At 33.7% G+C, this 20,748-nt stretch overlaps 3 protein-coding genes across 3 annotated transcripts; 2 read left to right on the forward strand and 1 right to left on the reverse strand.

Moving 5' to 3' along the window:
- Positions 1–389: 389 nt before the first annotated feature.
- LOC123205351 (hydroxyproline O-galactosyltransferase GALT2-like) lies at positions 390–6,555 on the forward strand. The gene is made up of 8 exons (XM_044622301.1): positions 390–660; positions 792–1,777; positions 2,360–2,592; positions 3,342–3,632; positions 4,560–4,688; positions 4,829–5,002; positions 5,909–6,016; positions 6,102–6,555. Exons 2-8 carry the CDS (start codon positions 874–876, stop codon positions 6,306–6,308), a joined length of 2,046 nt encoding a protein of 681 aa, XP_044478236.1. The 5' UTR covers positions 390–660; positions 792–873; the 3' UTR covers positions 6,309–6,555.
- Positions 6,556–11,483: 4,928 nt separating this feature from the next.
- On the forward strand, positions 11,484–15,630 carry LOC123205306 (CSC1-like protein ERD4). The gene is made up of 6 exons (XM_044622240.1): positions 11,484–11,863; positions 12,645–12,811; positions 12,962–13,237; positions 13,622–14,466; positions 14,688–14,943; positions 15,045–15,630. Exons 1-6 carry the CDS (start codon positions 11,596–11,598, stop codon positions 15,420–15,422), a joined length of 2,190 nt encoding a protein of 729 aa, XP_044478175.1. The 5' UTR covers positions 11,484–11,595; the 3' UTR covers positions 15,423–15,630.
- Positions 15,631–17,783: 2,153 nt separating this feature from the next.
- LOC123205266 (phospholipase A1-Igamma1, chloroplastic-like) lies at positions 17,784–19,558 on the reverse strand. Its single transcript, XM_044622184.1, has one exon. The coding sequence runs from the start codon at positions 19,556–19,558 to the stop codon at positions 17,981–17,983; it is 1,578 nt and encodes a 525-aa protein (XP_044478119.1). The 3' UTR covers positions 17,784–17,980.
- Between the last annotated feature and the right edge of the window lie 1,190 nt (positions 19,559–20,748).

Here is a 20,748-nt window from a genome sequence, read left to right on the forward strand (position 1 = left end):
AAATCAAAATATTTTAAGCATTGTTCAAATCGTAAACCCTAAAATTTCAAACCCAAAATTCTCAACCAAATCTCAATAATATCAACAATAACTTGATCCAAAAAAGATTATAGGAGATATACTAATCTTATTTGCCATTTGCGGTTGCCAGAACAAAAGAAAATCGACGGAAATGACGTTCGCCGTGGGATTGCCGTGGGAGGTGGGAAGCTTTGGAATTTTCTATCGCTTGTACAGTGAAAATTTGCTGACTTTATATATGGGGGCAATTTCGTCATTTCACAAAACCTGGGTATTTTTGCTTAATCCTAAATTTTTTGGGCAATCTTGCTTTGACCTCTTTAATTTTGCCTATTTTTAATAATTTCCCTAATTTCTAACACTTGTTTGTTGCCTTAGCTGACAAATATGCGCTTTAGACAGATTTTTGTCTCCATCTCCGTTATGTTCACCCACCTGCCATTGGGTTCTTGATTTGCTCAACTTATTACGGTTTGAGCACAAATTCAACTATTCTTCGTTTCTATGGTGGGATTTGTTTTGTTTTGTGATCAAGTTTTGGAAGAATGCCTGCTAGATGGTAACTAATTCGGGGTTGTGGCCCGAAGATTTTAATGGCTTTTACTCATTTGGCGATTTCGGTTGATCACTAAATTCAAGGTTTGAGCTTTCGTTTACATTACGTGATTAAACTCAATTCTCTAGGTTTTATTGATCTGCATTGATGTACTGAAATTGGTTTTTGTTCCGAAGAATTGGATCCATTTGATTTTGCTTTGTTTTTGGTGTAGTTTGTATTGCTGGAGGCATTATTTGACAGAATTTTGGTTCTTGTAAAGTATATTGTGTTGTTTTTTTGTTGGATTTTGCGAGATGAAGAGAATTAAAAGTGAGGCCAGTACTGTTAGGAGGTTTAGATTGCCGCATTTGTTGTTGGGTATAGGCATGTTATACTTAGTTTTTATAGCATTTAAATTCCCTCAATTTTTGGAAATTGCGGTTATGTTGAGTCAAGATGATAATTATGCCGGGTTGAATGGAGACATTGGGGATAATGGAGATTTGGATTTGAGTAAGCCTTTTCTTAGTTCTGTTTATAAAGATACATTTCACCGAAAACTAGAAGATAATGAAAATCAAGAGGCACCATTAATGCCGAGCAAGGTGCATCTGGAGAAGGGAAAAGGTGGGTCAAAACCTATAAAGCCACTTCAGTTCAGATATGGTCGAATAACAGGTGAGATTATGAAGCGAAGGAGTAGGACTAATGAGTTGTCAGTTCTTGAGAGAATGGCAAGTGAGGCATGGACAATAGGACTGAAGGCATGGGAAGAAGTCGATAAGGTTGATGTCAAGGAAGTTGTTAAGAGTGATGTTTTTGAGGGGAAGCCTGAGTCTTGTCCTTCTTGGATATCTAAAAGTGGAGAAGAGTTGGCAAGTGGGGACAGGTTAATGTTTCTTCCTTGTGGGCTTGCTGCTGGATCTTCTATTACAGTGGTGGGAACTCCTCACTATGCTCATCAAGAGTTTGTGCCCCAGCTTACAAGAATGAGGGGTGGTGATGGGATTGTTAAGGTTTCACAATTCATGTTTGAATTGCAAGGATTGAAATCAGTTGTTGGGGAGGATCCACCAAAAATTCTACATTTGAATCCTCGACTGAAAGGAGATTGGAGCCGTCGGCCAGTCATTGAGCACAATACATGCTACAGAATGCAATGGGGGTCAGCTCAGAGATGTGATGGTTTACCATCCAAGAAAGATGATGACATGCTTGGTAAGATTTATTATGCTGTAAATAGCTTCCCCTTTTGTTTTCTTTACCTCCCCTTTGTTTCATTTGTGACCTTCACTAAATCTATCATAGGTGTAAAAGTTCATGAGAACATCTTTGATTGACAGTCCAGTGTAAAACATAACAAAAATTAATAAATCTATAGTTATATATAGGAAACTAATTGCTAGCTTTCTTTTTGGTCTAAAATGATATTGATGTTAGAAGAATATTTTTTTAATGGATTTCTAGTAAACAAGAAAGGGACTTGATTTCCTGAATATACAAGAGGCATGGCTTTGGGAGTTTTGAAGTTAGCCATGCATTTTTATGATTGACAAACGAGCTCACTTTCGTTTTGTTTATATTATCATATTTTGGTATGATGTTAATTTCAAGCTGTTTCTTGCCAAATAATGCCATGTGCATTTATAGTGGGAAGTTTGTGTGCATTTGCATGCTCATTAGGAAACTATATGGTTGTTTATGATGCAGTGTAACTTGTATCTTTTCTTCCCTTGTCTCCTTGGAGCTCTCCTAATTCAAATTTGAGTGTAACAATTTCTTGATGCATGTATTTGGCAGTTGATGGACTTCTAAGATGTGAAAAGTGGATGCGGAATGATATTGTAGACTCAAAGGACTCCAAAACAGCCTCTTGGTTTAAGCGATTTATAGGGCGTGAGCAGAAACCAGAAGTTACCTGGCCATTTCCTTTTTCTGAGGGTCGACTCTTTGTCCTGACAGTGCGAGCTGGTGTTGATGGATTCCATATTAGTGTTGGGGGACGTCATGTGACTTCATTCCCTTATCGAATGGTATGTTGCTGATTATAAGAAAGAAGGGATGCTTACCCCATAATAGTTTGATAAAATAGGTCTAATTGATGTTGACCAATTGGATGACTATTCTATTTTCTTAACTGCTCTCTATGACTGAATAACAAAATTTATTTCTTTTATGCTTTGTCTATTCTTGGTGTCACCCTCCCGTTGCTTTATTTGGGAAGTATTATTAGTTATCAGAATGTATTTACTTTTTGAATAGGTTATCATCATTATCCTTCACTTGTCGCTGACAATTCCTATACCTCCCATTGTACTTTTGCTGGTCAAACTTTAGAATGTATAGATTGTTCATTGGCATAGGTTCTCATAGTCACCATATTATAATGGCCAATCTTTTGTTCAATTTGGTATCTTATTATGTATGAGTTTCAGTATCTTCTGAATTCTGAAATGTGTTTTTTCTTCTGTGGTCATCATAGTTGGGAGATGGAAGTCATTTTATAGACATTTCCCGATATATACTTGTTGACCTCAAGGTCCTTTCAAATGTCATATTGATCACTTTTTTTTTTTTAAGTCCTTTGAACTTTGATCAATTTTTTTATGGTCTGCTTATGGACACCATACCATTTTGTAAATCTTTTTATATATGAATATATTAGTCTGTATCATAAAAAAAAATGGTATCTCAATATGGTGTTTTGATTCTTAACCTATCTTTTTGGTTCTGTTGAGCTGGAAATTGTCTTTTCTGATCTTATTTTCTACTCTGCCTCCAGGGATTTACACTTGAAGATGCAACAGGTCTAGCAATCAAAGGAGATGTGGATGTTCATTCAGTTTATGCAACCAATCTTCCAGCCTCTCATCCAAGTTTCTCACTTCAAAGAGTTCTGGAAATGTCACCAAAGTGGAAAGCAGATTCTTTACGTAGAAGTCCTGTTCAACTCTTTATTGGAATTCTGTCTGCTACTAATCACTTTGCAGAACGCATGTCAATTAGGAAAACTTGGATGCAATCTTCAGCAATCAAACATTCAAATGTAGCTGCCCGTTTCTTTGTTGCACTGGTATGAATTTCTTCTCCTCAAGTATCAAACATCGTTAGGTTCCAGGGATGATGAATTTCAGGATCATTGCAATAATGTCTACATCGACAATTGATGTTGAGTAAACCATCATGTATCTACATTTATAGTGATGTCTTAAATCTGATAGTTCTTCATGGAGATGGAGGTATTGATAACAATACACTTATTTAGAAGTGCAATCAAAGATAGTAGTGAAGCTTGATTTCTGCTAGATCTATATCTAATCCATTGTTGAAAAGTGCTGCATGAAGCGCATCCTGGTAACATAATATAAGCTAAATACATTTTGAAAATCGTTGTATCAATTTCTATCCTAGCACAACATAATATTCTAGGTGAAAAATCAAGTCAATTTTTTGCCAAATTAACTGCCTGATCTAAATTTTACTGAGGCATGATATGCCTTCAACCTTAAATCAATAGAACTTCTATGCTGATATAAAATTGGAAGAGTTAAGTTTCTTTATCCCAACTCTGTCGTTGACATTGAATTATCAACCTCACCTGAAAAAGTGATCATTTTAAACATAATATAATAAGCGTCCATAGATTTCCAATTACAGTATCTATTTTTCTGTCTGGATAGAGACCACGTGTTCAGGTTGCACATTTATCTATACTCTCATCCTTCACATCCTTAACTTCCCATTCTCCTTGCCATTGATCACCCTAAAAGTGAAGGTGATTTATCATTCAGGGGAGAAACAACAGGTTCCTGTGGTAACAAGGTTTATCTACTGTTATAGTTGCATTGACCACAATTGTACCTGTTTTTTACTAATTTAATATTAAATTTTCAGTATCTTATGTAAAAAAAATAATATGGAAAAGAAAAGAATGTGATATGTACTAACGCACAGTTTGTGTTAAACATAATTTCCACTGACTCATGAGGGCAACTTGTAGAATCCAAGAAAGGAGGTGAACGCTGTGCTGAAGAAGGAAGCTGCATACTTTGGTGACATTATCATATTGCCTTTTATGGATCGATATGAACTTGTGGTTCTTAAAACCATTGCCATTTGTGAGTTTGGGGTGAGTCAAAACATTTTTATGTTTAGTCTTAATTAATTGCATCTCTTTTAGGTGCTTTTCTTGTATACTCTTCTCATTTATGGTTTTTCCCTGGATTAAATTGTTCTTCTCTGGGCTGATTGTATTACTATCTGATACAGATTCAGAATGTGACAGCGGCTTATGTCATGAAATGTGATGATGACACATTTGTTAGGGTGGATACTGTCTTGAAAGAAATCAATGGCATCTCTCAAAAGAATTCTCTTTATATGGGCAATCTCAACTTCGTACATCGTCCTTTGCGAAGTGGGAAATGGGCAGTCACTTATGAGGTGTGCTAGCCTGCGTGCTTTGTTGTGAATTTTTGACTTGTTATATTTCATCATTTGATTTCTCCTCTATATATATGTCTTTGTCTTCTTTCACCGGAGATAATACTAATCCAATGGTGCATAGATATTACACTTTTGCCTGCTAAGATATCATAAAGCACTCATAGTATCTGACCATGCATATCTACAAATTGTGCAAAGTTATGTTGAAACTGTTTATCCAAAAATGCAGGCTTAATCTCTTGAGATTTGATAGTCCTTCACCAACTAATTTATCATGCATGAACTTAATTGGTGCTAACTACACTGTGGTGTTAGTTGAATCAGATATTCCAGAGGTGGTTTTTGTAAGTACAGTCCTCAAGATAAGTAGCATTAATTTCACTTATAGGCTTGAAGCAGTTCTTATTAGGATCTGTTACTGTCTGCATCATGTGAAAGTTATTCTAAGAAGAAACAGATACACTTTTTGAGTAACTTGAATGTCTTCTCTCTTTGTTTCACCGATGCTACTTTCCTATGCCATTTCAACCCTTAACTGGTTTCCAAATAATCCAAAAAAAAGTTGAGGAGCTCCATTCCATTTTCTTATCATGGCTCCAGTCAATGTCTTCATTATCAATAACTCACATGTAAACAGACTATATCATGAATGGGGTTTTGGACTGTCATAACCTGTCCATTTATTTTTGGCTTCTTTTATCAGAGTCCTTGAAGTTCTATGCGATATGATACTTGGCAGTAGGTTACAAAAAATAATTTAATTTAGAAGTTTTGTCCAAGATTGTTTTTATGATGGTTAATTGTCTTTTGTTGTTGGAAAAGAGGATTTTTCTATCATGTTTTTGTTTAAGTTTCATCTATGCTCTGCTTCATCTCAAAGATTGTTGTCTGATAATGTTACAGGAGTGGCCAGAAGAAGTATACCCTCCCTATGCCAATGGACCTGGATATGTTATTTCCAGTGATATTGCCAAGTTTATCAGCTCCAAACACAGCAATCAGAGCCTAAAGGTTGGTAACATCAAATGTTTTATTATCAATTTCCATTCATTTGTTTCTGCCTTGATTAAGGAATAGTATCTTGTCTTGGTGGCAGCTGTTCAAGATGGAGGATGTGAGTATGGGAATGTGGGTTGAACAATTTAACAGCACAAAGCCTGTACAATACTCACACAGCTGGAAGTTTTGTCAATATGGATGCATGGAAGGTTATTACACTGCTCATTACCAATCGCCAAGACAGATGATCTGTCTCTGGGACAAGCTGGTGCGAGGTCGGGCTCAATGCTGCAACTTAAGGTGACAAAAGGCAAATCTTATTGCTTTATTCATCATACCACTGTTCCTCTATTTACCTCCTTGATGAATTTTGAATATGGGATCTGGGAAGTGGGTGCCTTGGGGGAGACTTATGCATTTTTGCCACTAGTAGTAGTATTCATTAGATTGAGCAAGTATATTGTATATGGAAATGCATGTCACACTCTTGGAAATATCAAGTTTTAGTGGATGCAAATGCTTTGAGGCTTATATATTTGCTTTTATGTTCATTTAATTCACATAAGCGCACTGAATCATCAAAGATTTTGCAATTTTATATATGAATTTGTTATAATTTTTTTATGTTAATAAAGGAAGAATCTTATGGACAATCAAAATCACCAATCAAACAAAGAATGAAAAAGGGTGGAGAATTGATTCAATTAAGAAACTATTGGGCCCAGTTGTTCATTCTTAATGTATACTCAATTCTCATGGATTTTATCCTCAATGATTTTACTTTTTCTTGTGACCCTTTTTTAAGTCTTATGGTTGCCTTTTCTTTTTAGGCTTTTCTAATCGAGTCATATTGTATGGACTCAATTTTTAATATTTAATTAAGTATTTAAATAATATATTATCATGTAATTTTCTAATTATACGATGACACATTATCTGAATATTTAATTGAGTATTTAAAATTGTATTTAGATAGTTTTATTGTTTCTAACAAGTTTTTTCAAACATTTTGAATGTCAAAAATACTTTCAAGGACAATAATAAATACATATATAAATGATTGATAAAATACTATCTTTTCACACAAGATGTCAATGTTTGCACTTGTATTTGTTTTCGTTATTTGCTCTAGTTGTCATGATGATCTAGCCATTGCAGCCGCCAAAAGGTAGCACCTACCAGCTGTAAATGAAGAAAAGGAAAAAAAAAAAAAATGAAGAAAAAGAGTAAAGGACAACAAAGGAAGAAAGGAGAAATATACGAAGAAAAAAAACATTTGCTCAAAGTGACGACGGTTTTGTAATTTCATTTTTAATTTATTAAAAATTAAAATAATTTTTATACTTTTTTTACTGTTATATATATTTTTTCTTTAACATAATTATGATTTGGGTAACTTTTCTTTTTTGCAATTTTTATTATTTTTCATTAATTTATTTATTTGAGTAAAAATTTAGAACAAAATAATTCAAGAGGTGCAAATTTTGGTTTCTCAAAACATGTTTTTATGTCGACCGGACCGGGCTCAAAAGACAAAAGTGATTTCCTCCGCGTCAGAAACTGGGGCCCACTAACTTTACTTCTATTCGCTTTCACTAACTACCATTCTTAACCTCCAATACATATCTTTAAGGGCGGGACCCACGCTCCAAAACTTTCGCTACTATGTACCACCCACGTGCTTCTAGGTCCTACATCTATGTGGTTCCGGCTTATCCGTTCGCCTGTCGGCACCACCCTGATCCTGCCACGTCTCATAGCTCTATAATGTGACACTTGGCGTGCTAAGACGAAGGGGTAAAAAAAGGACTTCCATGAAAACTAAAATCAATCTCAATCTGAGTCTGGCTGGGAATGGCAAGTGCCATTTTGAGGTCGGATGTCCTAATACCCTTTCTCGATCACGTCTCATCTTCAGTGCGGTGATGATCGAGAGCCTTTGTTGTCTTGTCATTTGTTTATTTTCCTTTTTACTCTCACTTTTTCTTTGTATTTTTTTAAATAATAAAATATTTATTAAATATCAAATATATTTAAAATAATTTTTAATTTTAACATAATTTAATATTTAAAAAATTTAAGAAATACACAAAAAAATATTAAAAAGCGGATAAATAAAAAAAATGAATTGATGATATATTTATCTCTATCTTCATTTTTTATCTCTATCTATAAAGATTTTAATTATTCTTATTAAAAATATTTTCTTCTTGTTCAGGAAAGGTAAATAGAATTTGATCTAAAGGGTCGAATTCCATTGCTAAAAGCGAGTGAGAGATTACCCTTTGGTGGAAGGAAAAAGTACTTTTTTAATACCATTTCAAATTCATTAAATACAAAAACTACATAACTCCCATGGAGGTCTTACTTTTTACCTCACACCCCAAAGCTATAAAAATTGGCTCCAACCTCTCTTCTCACTTCACAAAGAAAATGTATAATACCTCTCTTAAGAACCGTTTCTTGATGTTGAAAGGTTCACAACAACAAAATATTATTTATATGTCTTCCTTAACCTTCAAAATAGTGAAGACGTTAGTATTTTGTGTTGAATAACAAATATGATTGATAATTATTTCAATAGTGAAGAGGCTCTATCCAATAGATATAAAGAAGTTGAATATAAAATCAATAGTGATGTATCGTGTTTTGTCAATAATTTTCTAATAAAGTTTCATCTTTGTGTCAATTTGTCGTCATTGATTAGTACATTTATAGGTGATGAAAGTGGCATTTACCAACAAATTTAGAAGGTTGAAAGGATGGATTTATAAGGATTTATTATTTGTCACTTGTAAAATTTGACGATGTTCTCTTATAATTTAGTATGTGAAGCTTTTGCCAATCATGCAATAATGTACAAATACAATGGATTGTATTTCTTCAGTTTTTATTAATGGTTCTAGACTTAATTTGACACATTTAACCCAATCCAATGTTATTTGATTATTACTTAATGGCTCTAAGGGGGCTTTTAAAACATTGTGAAACACAAAGGGAGGCCAATGTAATTTTTTATACATGAGGGATATGAAGGAAAAATCTCGAACCTCAGGAGAGGTGGCAGATAATGACCCTATATTACATTTATATATTAAATAAAAAGAAAGATGTCATGGAAAAGACACATGGCCATAGTGGACTGTGCAATTGGATATAATCTTAGATCCGCCAGACAACTTATTCCTACCTACGGTTGCATCTCTAAACTTTTTACCCGTTAAAGTTTAAAAATTAAATACAATTTTGTTATTATTATTAATAATAAAATTATTATTTAAAAATTTTATTTAATTTCATATTTTAGAGTTATTTTCCGTTTTCTAATTTTTTTTACCTTCTAATCTTATAATTTTTAAGTTTAAAAATTAACTTTTTTCTCTTTAAATTTAAAATTATAAGTTCTCGTCTTTTTCCTATTTATAGTTGTCACCCTCTTTTTAGTTTAATTTCCAAATCTTTCTCCTTAATGATTTCTCTCTTGTCAGCCTAACTTTTATTCGTAGAGATTTCTCTCTCTAACTAACACACTTTTCACACAACGTTTTCCCTTCCAATTGTCACGTGTCTTTTCCTCTCTCAGGTTTCATTATGAGTCTCTTCCAATCATCGAGAGGGAGGGTTTAGGGTTTCGGTCTATTGTGCTTTTGTCATTAGTTTCAGCTTTTGTCATTGGTGGCTCACGTCGACAAATTTGATTGAACTCAAACGAGAACTCTTGTTTTATTTGAACCATAATTTGTGTCGAACGAAAGAGAAATGGGAAGAAGATGAAGGAAGCATGTCATAGTGGCTTAATCTCGACAAAGGCAGATGTTGGAGACTGAGGGAAAAAGGTGCTTATGACGATATAGAAATTGAAGTTGAATAGAAAGTGAAATTGAAATTTTTTAAAAAGTTGGAGATAATTATAAATAGAAGAATTATGAGAGGTTTCAACCATATTTAGGAGATTTAGTTTTTAAACTTGAAAAATATAAAATTAAAAAAAATATATTAATTTTGAAAATTAAAAACTTTTTTAAATAAAATCTCTAAATGATAATTTTATTTTTAATAATAATAATAAAATTTAATACATAAAAATATATTTTAATTTTCGAAATTCAATTTGTGAAAGTTTAAAGATGCTCTTAATCGTAGAGGGAGATAACTTTTGACCTTTAGATATAGATTGCATGATTGGTGTGGGAGACAATCTCATCCAATAGAATGACGTGGCCTTTTCCCTATCACATGGTTATTTAGAAATATTTATAAAATAATTTTATGAGAGGAGTCAAATAATGCTAAATTAAATGAAGTGGTTGTATGTTATTTTCCTTGTTCTTTTAGCGTATTTTACGTGTTCCTTGTCGACTAAGCCAAATTTTAAAAATAAAAAATAAAACATGAAAGAGATTACATTAAAATTTCTTCTTAAACCGGATCTGCAGATTTTACGCTAATTTTACGCGGAGAGATACTATATTTCTCAACAAATATTAAAAAATATATAATTTTATTTTTTTTAATTTAAAAAACTCATACTTTAATTTCAGTCTCAATTTTAAAAAATAATTTTTTTTTTTCAAATTCTTAGAATTTTCTCTCTCTTACAACGATAATAATTGCCATTGTTTTCACCTTTTAACTCAGTCGCCTGTTGAAGAGAGAAACAAAATCAACAAAGATAAAAAATAAGAAGAGATGAAATTGTCTTATCTCTCTATCAAAAAAGAAACAAGATGATTTCGTCGACAACAACAAAATTCTTTATCTCCATCGACTTCGTCTCCCTCTTTGGTAGATAGAGAGGCTAAAGTAGAGCTAATGGCAACCACTATCGTTGAAGGATGGAAAAAATCCAAAAAATTTGAGAAAAAAATTACTTTTCAAAGTTTAGATTGGAATAAAATACGAGACTTTAAAACTTATAAAGAATAAAATAAAATTATATATTTTTTAATATTATTGATAAAATAATAATTTTATCTTTAATTTTAATAAAAAATTTTAATAATAATTAATTCACTAATAAGTATTTATGTTTTTGAACTCTCGTAAATGTGTATTACAAGTAGTTTGCATAAGTTTTAAAATAAAACACATATACGCTTTATGCCTTTATGATTGATTGACAAATATTTATGAAATCTGGATACAATCCTATAACAATACTAATAAGTAAATCTGTAGCATTTTTCACATAATTAAAATAATAATATATTATTTAAAATTATTTTTATAATTTCATGATATTATTACTCTTCACAAACGTTTAATTTTTTGTTCTTTCATAAAAATCTCCATTGTCGTCACCTTTCTCACTCTGGAAAACACTCAGAAAAATAAATGATCAAATAAAATACAGCCATGGTAAACCGGACACTTGAAGATATTTTCTTGTTTGTTTGTAAAGTGTTGTCCTTTTCACATTTAAAGCAACAGATTGGCCCCTCATCTTCATTTTGCTTCGCTTTAAATCCACTGATACCGTTACCATTTTTATCTTTCTTCTTCAATGTCTTCTTAACGGCTACTTCTACTTAACTGCTCATTGTATACAAATAGCTCAAAGCCAAGCAAGCAGAGAGCTCTGAGGGAGAGAGATGGATTTCAGTTCGTTCGTGACGTCCTTGGGAACTTCCTTTGTTATTTTCGTAATTTTGATGTTTCTTTTCACGTGGCTCTCCAGGAAACCAGGAAACGTCGTCGTTTATTACCCCAATCGGATATTGAAGGGTTTAGATCCATGGGAGGGCTCCGCCAGCCGGAACCCCTTTGCTTGGATCCGGGAGGTTATGGCTTCCTCCGAACAAGACGTTCTTGAAATCTCTGGCTTGGACACTGCTGTCTACTTCGTCTTCATGAGCACTGGTTTGTCTCTTCTTCTGTTCTTTTTCAATTATTTTCTGAATTTTTTTATTTTATGATTTTTTTTCTAAGGTTTTTAGTTTCTGAATTCCAGTATGTTTCATGAATTACGAAATGGAAATTTGAAATTATTCTGGGGATGAATTGTCTTTCTTTCATTATTATTATTATTTGTTTGAAGTTGTGAAAATGCTTAGTTTGAAGATGAAAACAAACAGAGAGTCCTTAATACTAATTAGACCAACTTAAAAAATGCTTACTTTAAGTGATTTGTTACCTTTCTTTGTCTAAAATTGAAAGTTGAGAAGTCTCATTTAAAAATTCTCTTTCTTTGTCTTTATCTGCGTGTCTCAGACGACGTTAGAATTTTGATGTATGCAAATTTTTGGAATTTCTAATATAGCCATTGTTGGACTAGGGAAAAAAGCTTCTTAAATGCTTAAATATGTAAAACAGGGTAAATCTATCCATCCCATAAATGAGACGAAAAAGATAAATTGAATTATTGTTCAGATTTTGAATCCAATTTTGCTGTGAGTTGATGTTTATTGTTCTTAAACAAGTTTGTGGGGGTAGAAAAATGCATTATCCATTTATGAGAATCGCAACTAAATTTAATCGAGAAGTGTTCCAACTTAAAAGGGGGAAATGGGTATACAGGGTATTTATTAATTAAATTTTCAATTAAACCATTCTAACACTAAATTCACAGGGCTATGAAAGTTCATTGTTCAACTATATTCACCCATATTTTTGCATTCTAATTTCTTATTTCATGTGTCAGTGCTGGGGATATTTGTTTTGTCCGGCATTATTCTGCTACCAGTTCTTCTACCACTTGCTGCAACTGATAACAGTATAAGGAAGTCCACTCATGCTTCAAGCAATGGGACTACCACAAGCAATGTGACTTTTAGCAATCTTGACAAATTATCCATGGGAAATGTCCAAGTAAGCCTTACAACTTCTTCATGAGCTAGTGTTAATTGGTTTTCTTCTCTTTGTTCCTTTGTTGCGAGTTAATGACATAACGTGGTTAAGAAAATTATTACGCGAGAAGGATATTGGTACTTAAAATTGTGTTTCTTGTTTTATGTGCAGGAGAAGAGCTCAAGGTTGTGGGGATTCCTATTATCAGTCTACTGGGTTTCTTTTGTTTCCTATTACCTGTTATGGAGAGCATACAATCATGTTTCTACTCTGAGAGCGAATGCCTTGATGTCCCCTGAATTGAGACCTCAGCAATTTGCTGTTCTTGTTAGAGACTTACCTCCTGTTCCTAAAGGTCAATCCATAAAGGAACAGGTTGATTCATATTTTAAAGCTATCTATCCTGATACATTTTACAGATCAATGGTGGTCACAAACAACAAAGAGGTGCAGTGTTAACTTCCTCATAGTCGTTCTGCAACACCTTTCTTAATGCTATTATATGAGCATCAATTCTAGCTCAATACATGTGCTTGAATCAAGTTTGTTTTGTTCTGATTCTTTCTTATTTCCACTGTTGCATTTTTACTTCTTTATTGCTGTTTCTTAGTTTCAGTCTTGAATTACTATATTCAAGCCTATGACATTAATATAATAATGTTTTTATGCTGAATAATATTCTAGATGCAATAAAAGAAAATAGGTTGATTTGTAGGTCAGATGATTAGTGCCTGTAATCATGTGAATGCTATGTTCCTCTCTTGGTGCTGCCATACCATATACTGTTCTCTTTGTTTTTGATTTCAAGTCTACATTTGTTGTTTCACTTAGGTTAACAAAATTTATGAAGAACTGGAAGGTTACAAAAAGAAGCTTGCACGTACAGAAGCAATATATGAAGAGTCGAAAAAAACTGGCAAGCCAGAAGGAGCAAAACCAACCACCAGAACCGGCTGCCTTGGTCTCATTGGTAAAAAGGTTGAGGCAATAGAATACTATAAGGAGAAGATCAGTGAGTTAACCCCAAAACTGGAAGCAGAACAAAAGGTCACCCTAAGGGAAAAGCAGCTAGGTGCTGCTCTAGTCTTTTTCACCAGTAGGGTGTCTGCAGCCTCTGCTGCTCAGAGTCTTCATGCCCAAATGGTTGACACATGGACCGTCATGGATGCACCTGGAGCTGGTGAAATCTTATGGACTAACCTAAAAATCAAGTTTTTTGAGAGGCAGACAAGGCAATATTTGATTTACTTTATTGTGGCTCTGACCATTATGTTTTACATGATTCCAATTGGGTTAATTTCTGCATTGACAACCTTGGATAATCTAAAGAAAATTCTTCCATTTATAAAGCCAGTTGTGAATATAGAAGCAATTACGACAGTTTTGGAAGCTTATCTCCCCCAAATTGCACTTATAGTGTTCTTGGCTTTGTTACCCAAGTTTCTTTTGTTTCTTTCAAAGGCTGAGGGGATTCCTTCTGAGAGTCATGCAGTAAGGGCTGCATCAGGAAAATATTTCTATTTTACCGTGTTAAATGTTTTTATTGGTGTCACTTTGGGTGGAACACTGTTCACTACATTCAAAAGCATCGAGAAGGATCCTAACTCCATCGTCAAGATACTAGCAAATGGCCTTCCTGTGAATGCAACCTTCTTTCTGACCTTTGTGGCTCTGAAGTAAGATCAAATCTTACATATTATCATTTTATTGTTTCATCCCTTTCTCCCATCTCCTTTTGTTTTAAATTGCATCATTTTCCTATTAGTTTTCTGTTTGTTTCCTCTTTGGTATTATTTTGATAATTCTTATTTCTTGCATGTTTCATCATTTTCTAGTATTGCTTGCAATAACTTTATATAACAGGAGGTTTAACTTTTCTATATGTATTGGGTCTCAGGTTCTTTGTTGGGTATGGGCTCGAGTTATCTCGAATAGTTCCTCTCATAATATTTCATCTGAAAAGGAAGTATCTTTGCAAGACTGAAGCTGAGGTGAAAGAAGCTTGGCTTCCGGGAGATCTTGGTTATGGAACAAGAATTCCTAGTGACTTGCTTATCTTAACCATTGTCCTCTGCTACTCTGTCATAGCTCCTCTGATTATCCCATTTGGTGTTTTGTACTTTGCCCTGGGATGGCTGATCCTTAGGAACCAGGTAGTTTTCTTTCTTTCTTACACACATGTTTCATTTCTTTAGTCTCAACTTTTAATCTTTTTTCTTGTCATATCTATTTTTGTTGTTTAACAAACAAACAGGCACTCAAAGTATATGTACCATCATATGAGAGCTATGGAAGAATATGGCCACACATTTTTAAGCGAATTGTTGCTGCTCTGCTACTCTACCAAGTTACCATGCTTGGTTACCTTGGGGTGAAGGAATTCTACTATACACCACTTCTAATTCCACTTCCCATATTGTCATTGCTCTTTGCCTATGTTTGTAGCAAGAAATTCTATAGATCTTTCAGCAACACGGCACTTGAAGTTGTCTGCCAAGAACTGAAGGAAACGCCTAACATGGAGGAGGTGTTCCGGTTGTACATCCCACCAAGCTTGCACAACGACAAGCCTGATGAAGAGCAGTTTGAGGATGCTCTATCACAAGTTTCACGGTCAGCATCATTTGTCTGAAGTTAGATTAATTATTTGTTGATAGAGTCCATGTCGAAGTCACTGAGTTTGTAATATAGCTTGTGTTTCTGTGACTGGTCCTCGTTGGGGGTAAATTATTAGGCAGCATTTGGTATTTTGTTTAATGTTATGCAACGAACAAGTTTGATATTCTGTACTGTTAATTCTCTTGTATAGTGTCAATAATTAGTGCCAAAATTTAATTGCATACCAAGCGACCCACAACTAATCAGAAACTGGATAACTTTCTTCAATAGATGTTGTAAAACATGAAGAAAAAGAAGAATCCTAGAAGTTGACCTGATTTGGAGCAGGTGGCAAATTGTTTCTTTGTTTTATACGGGAATCGGAAATTGTACGGTTTAACTAAACCAACGGTTGAAATTATAAGGGCTTTTGGTTTCTAGGCCATACATTTTGTGGCCCGTCGCTTTATAAACTCCAAAATTTATCAACATGTGTAGGCCAAGGAACATTGCCCACTTGAACTTCGATGAAATAGCATGTATCATCCTATAACTTTGAAAAGTTCATTTCCACCTATCCATCAAAGTCCAACATTAGTTTTTACAATAAAAGAATATTTTTGTCACTTCGTAAAAATATATATTAAGGTTTAGTCACTTATATGACTAATAATATGAAAAGAAAAAAGGCCAAAAGACTTGCTCTCACTCAAGGTATAATAAAATTTCAAAGTTCTATTTTCTAATTTTTAAAAATCTAAATACCTACCTATAAGATAACTTTTGTTAAAAATTTTAGTTAGGTTTAGGGATAAAATCATTATTTATTAAAAATTTAAAAAATTAAAGTTTTACCACATTTTTTTCTCCCCTAGGTTTAAAAACTTGCAATTTTCCCCAATCAAAGTTTAAGAAATGATAATTTTTTTTGGGTTTATTTTCTCTTTTCTCTGGTGACGATTCATCATCGATTGTCCCTACTACCTTATCTCTTTATCTCGATCTCTCCCTTTCCTCTTTGGCCGCGAATTGATAACGCGTCCAGACAATTTGTGGTTACAGAGGAAAGAGAGAGAGACTAGGAGGGAGATATAAGGCGGAAGGGAGGACGACAACGGTCGGACATGACAAATTGTCGTTGGAGAAAAAAAGAAAAAACCTTAAGAGGAAATTACCATTTTTCAAACTTTGAAGAAAAAATTGAGGGGAGAATAGTGAGAATTTCTAATTGAGGGGAGAAATGTGATAGAGTTTTAGTTTTTAAATTTTTTTGTTAAATGATGGTTTTATCCTTTACTCTAACTAAAATTTTTAACAAAAATTGCTTCATGAGTGATTATTTGAGTTTTTGAAAGTTAAAAAATATAACTTCAGAATTTCACTATACCCTGAGTAGGAGCAAGTCTTTTGGGAAAAAAAAAATATATTTTCATTCTAACTACTTTATATTTTTTTTCTCTCTTTATTTTCCCCTCATTTTTTGACCATTGAAAACACTAGAGTTAGTGGCTTTCAGATATGAGATGTAAGTTGTGGGTTGGAAGTAAATCGACAAAGATCAAAAAGGGAGAAGTTGTCGAGGTGGGAAAGAGACAGAAGAGTAAGATGTGAATTGCTGGTTGGATGCGATTTGTGGGAAGGTGATCAAAGAGGAAGGTGTGAATTGTGGGTTGAATGTGAGTTATGGGAAGAAGATCGAAAAGGGAGATGCTGCTGGAGTTGAAGAACAAATCGATGGAGAAGGAGAAGGAGAAGGTGGCAATAACAAAGGAGCAACTACTAATGTAATCTTAGAGATGGGAAAAGGTTGATTGGCAACCACGCAAGGATAGCAACAATTAAGAGGAATAGTTACAAACAATTAGAAACAAGATTCTAATCTTACTGATAACTTTTTATAATTTTTAATTCTCTATAATTATTAACCAAGGTAAATAGATTTTCATTTTTTATAAATTTCTTAAGCAAACTATCTTAAAAACAACCCATTTTAACTTGATTAAAGTAGAAAAATATCATAGTCAAAATTTGAGGGTGGGATCTTTTCGAAAAGGGGTGTGAAATAGTGCTTCTCTTTTAAAACATGCATCTAATGCAATTTTTATGCATTAAAGGCATAATTTTATTATTATAGGCACAAATCTTAGAAGTTCTATTATCTTTTATCTTATTGCGCTTTGTTTTTTTTCAATTGAAAATGATTAAATGAACTTTGACCTTTAATAAAACTTTGCTCATCCAATCAATAATTAAATTTAAAATTTTATTTATTTAATATGATTAATTTAGTTTTGAAATGTCATTCCCACTATCTCCTTTTTTTTTGTTTTTTTTAAACCATTGCCCATCTTCTGTGCAATCTTCATTGATTCCTAAGATTTTAATAGTAATAAACTAAAAGAGAAAAACTCTTAAAAATCCACTGCAATTATGAGCAAGAATTACAAGTTTTGGCAACCAAAACTCACTGTATAAACATTTCCTGTGAAAGAGTACAATCTTCCACGTGAATTAGAAATCAAATAAAAAAATAAAGCAAAATTAAAAAACCTGTTTAAAATTCATACCTATTATTAATTCAGAAAGACTTACTTAAGCAGAAATAACTGAGACATGAGTTGATGCTTCAGTGGGAAATGGAGAAGGAACATCTTCAGGTAGTCTTCCAGGTTTCACCCATCTTCCATGCTTGTTCAACATAAGTCCTTTATAAGGAAATTGGTACCAAAACTCTGGAATTCTCAACTCCTCTATCAACATATTACTACTTTTATTTACCAATGCAATATCCCTTCTTGCATTCCATCTGAACTTTGATTTCTTGCTCAGATACCCATCTAGAAGATGGAGATAAAGCTCCAAATTATGGCTCCCTGATAAATCCGAATCATGTTTCAAATAAGGGGATATCACTTGAACAATCTTCAGCTGTACCCCAACATGCCTGTAAACCCAGTTCAACCTCTCTGTTATCGGATTCAGTTTCCGAAGAATTTTGTTGAACACAATTCCAGGAAGTTGCGGTACAATATCTTCTTTCACAACAACTCGAAGGGTCTTCACTCCCAATTGACTCAGCTTTTCTTTAAAGAAGATGTTGCCGACTCTTGGCGCCCCGAAAGAGATGACACTAATGAATAAATTCGGAAATGTATTTGCAGCTTCATATGCATTAAGCAGCGACAATGCACCGCCGAGACTGTGGCCTGTAATCGTTAAGCTCACTTCTTCGCCTCTTCCTTGAAAAAAATTCACTAGTCTGTTTAACTCTTCCATCACTTGCTCCGAGGCGCTTAACTTGTTATACCTTGTTTTCTCGCTCTTGGATTTGTAGATACTGAGGAACCCATGTTGGACTTTGATTCTTGAGTTTTTAGGTCCCAATCGATCTAGCTTTGTTTTGAGATCCATAAACCATTCGCTTGGCGCCACAGTGCCACGCCATGCCACGACTATGTCTCTTCTGCCAATTCTTTTAGTTTCCATGTCGCTGCTCGCGGCGACATACCCCATCCAGTTTGAATCTTTGCTCCAAATTCGCCCCAATCCCGACCTCTCAAACCATTTAGGCACGTCTACATGAGACATGGCATAAATGTATTTGGTTACCTTGTAGCCATTTCCAGTGAGGCCTAATTCTTCAAAAATCTTGTGACGATTGTATCTACAACTCCCGCAAAACTCCGACAAGGGATCGAAGTCAAAGGCGTCATAAGTTGCTTCAACAAATTCTCCATATTTGATTATTTCTCGGCGGAGCGACGGATGGAGAGGCTCAAGAAGTCCATTCCAGTTTTGTTGGCCGTGGATTTCACGCCAGTTTGTTGAGATATTTTCTCTTGGGGATTTAGTAGGAGTCATGTGGTCGCCATAGTCGATGAAATCAGAAGCTGAATAGGGCTTCAGGAGGAGGGCGGCCAGTGTTTTGGTGGGATCTTTTTTTGCACGAGGAGGCGCGTTAATGGAATCTTGATGGATTCGGAGGTCGGAGAGTTGGTTGATGCCAGGCCCGCAGCTTAGATGAAAATAATGAGGCTTAAAGCTCCCAGTTATTGCCTTCTTGATGGCGCTCCATGTGAGACTTATCTTCAACTTCCATACCCTCCTTCTGCTTCTTCCTGCACTCGATTTCTGATCCCTTTTTACATTTCTCATAGGTGACATCTCCATTATAGCACAAGTTTGATCCTTGAAGAAGAAAGACTTGTTATTTATAAGAAAATGGAAAACCTTTGAAGTTTGAAGAGGAAAAAGAAACTGATCAAGTTTTTGTATTGGGTTCATATATATATATACATATCTGAGACCTTGTTCCAGGCATTTCATTTGACCTAAGTTTTTCTGCCTTGAAAATTTTGAATAGTCAATAGAAACAGATAAAAAACGTTTACAACAGGGTCAGCCTTGGTAATAGCTTATTGTATTTAATTACTATAATATTAGAGGATGGACAAATGGCTGCTAACTTTTAAATTTGTATTTGTCAATTTTTGAACCAGTGACTCCAGTATATTAAGGCCGAATGACTTCCCACCCAAGGTTTGATGAAACATACTCTTACACTCAAGTTTGAAAAAATCAATTTCCCACCCATCTGTTAAATGAACCGTTAGTTGTAATAGTTAAAAACATTTATATTATTTTATCCAAATATTATAATATGAACAAAAAATGGGGGTATAATATTATTTTTTAAAGCTTACTGATGACAAATGTACATTCTCTTATCTTGTTTAGGAAATTATTATATTCACGTCATATATTTTACAAATATATTTATAGTTTTAAAGGTTTTTAATATAATATTTATATCTCTAATATGTGCATTATATTCATTTTTTGGGGTGTAGTTATAATTTTTAAAACTATTGAGACGTATATAAAAATTTAAGAAACACCATAAAATTTTTTCAAATTTTTAGAAAGCCCTTAAAAATTTCATTATCACCCTTAAAATTTAAAAAAGTTACAATCTACCCAAACATATAATTATATGTCATTGACACTCTTATATATACTTGTATTAGTAATTTTTAATTAAAATTAATATAAATTAGGGGTGTAATAATTATTTAATAAACTTTTAGGGATTCAATGTTATTTACTTAGTGGGATTTTTGTCTTTTCAATATTTTTATAAAAAATTTGACAAATGAATGTGAAATTGACTTTTTTCAAAGCTAAAGGACCGGAAGATCTCATTTCATCAAACGTTAGGTGGGTACTAGTGATTTGGCCTTTTATTAATGTTAGTATTGTGGATTAGGAAATGGCTTTAGATTAATAAGAATACAAGTTCTTGATGCAAGCTGTTATCTCATCTTATAATTTGATTGGGTCAAATTAGACGGCTTATTAAT

Source organism: Mangifera indica, unplaced genomic scaffold (assembly GCF_011075055.1).
Source record: "Mangifera indica cultivar Alphonso unplaced genomic scaffold, CATAS_Mindica_2.1 Un_0003, whole genome shotgun sequence".
NCBI lineage: Eukaryota > Viridiplantae > Streptophyta > Magnoliopsida > Sapindales > Anacardiaceae > Mangifera > Mangifera indica.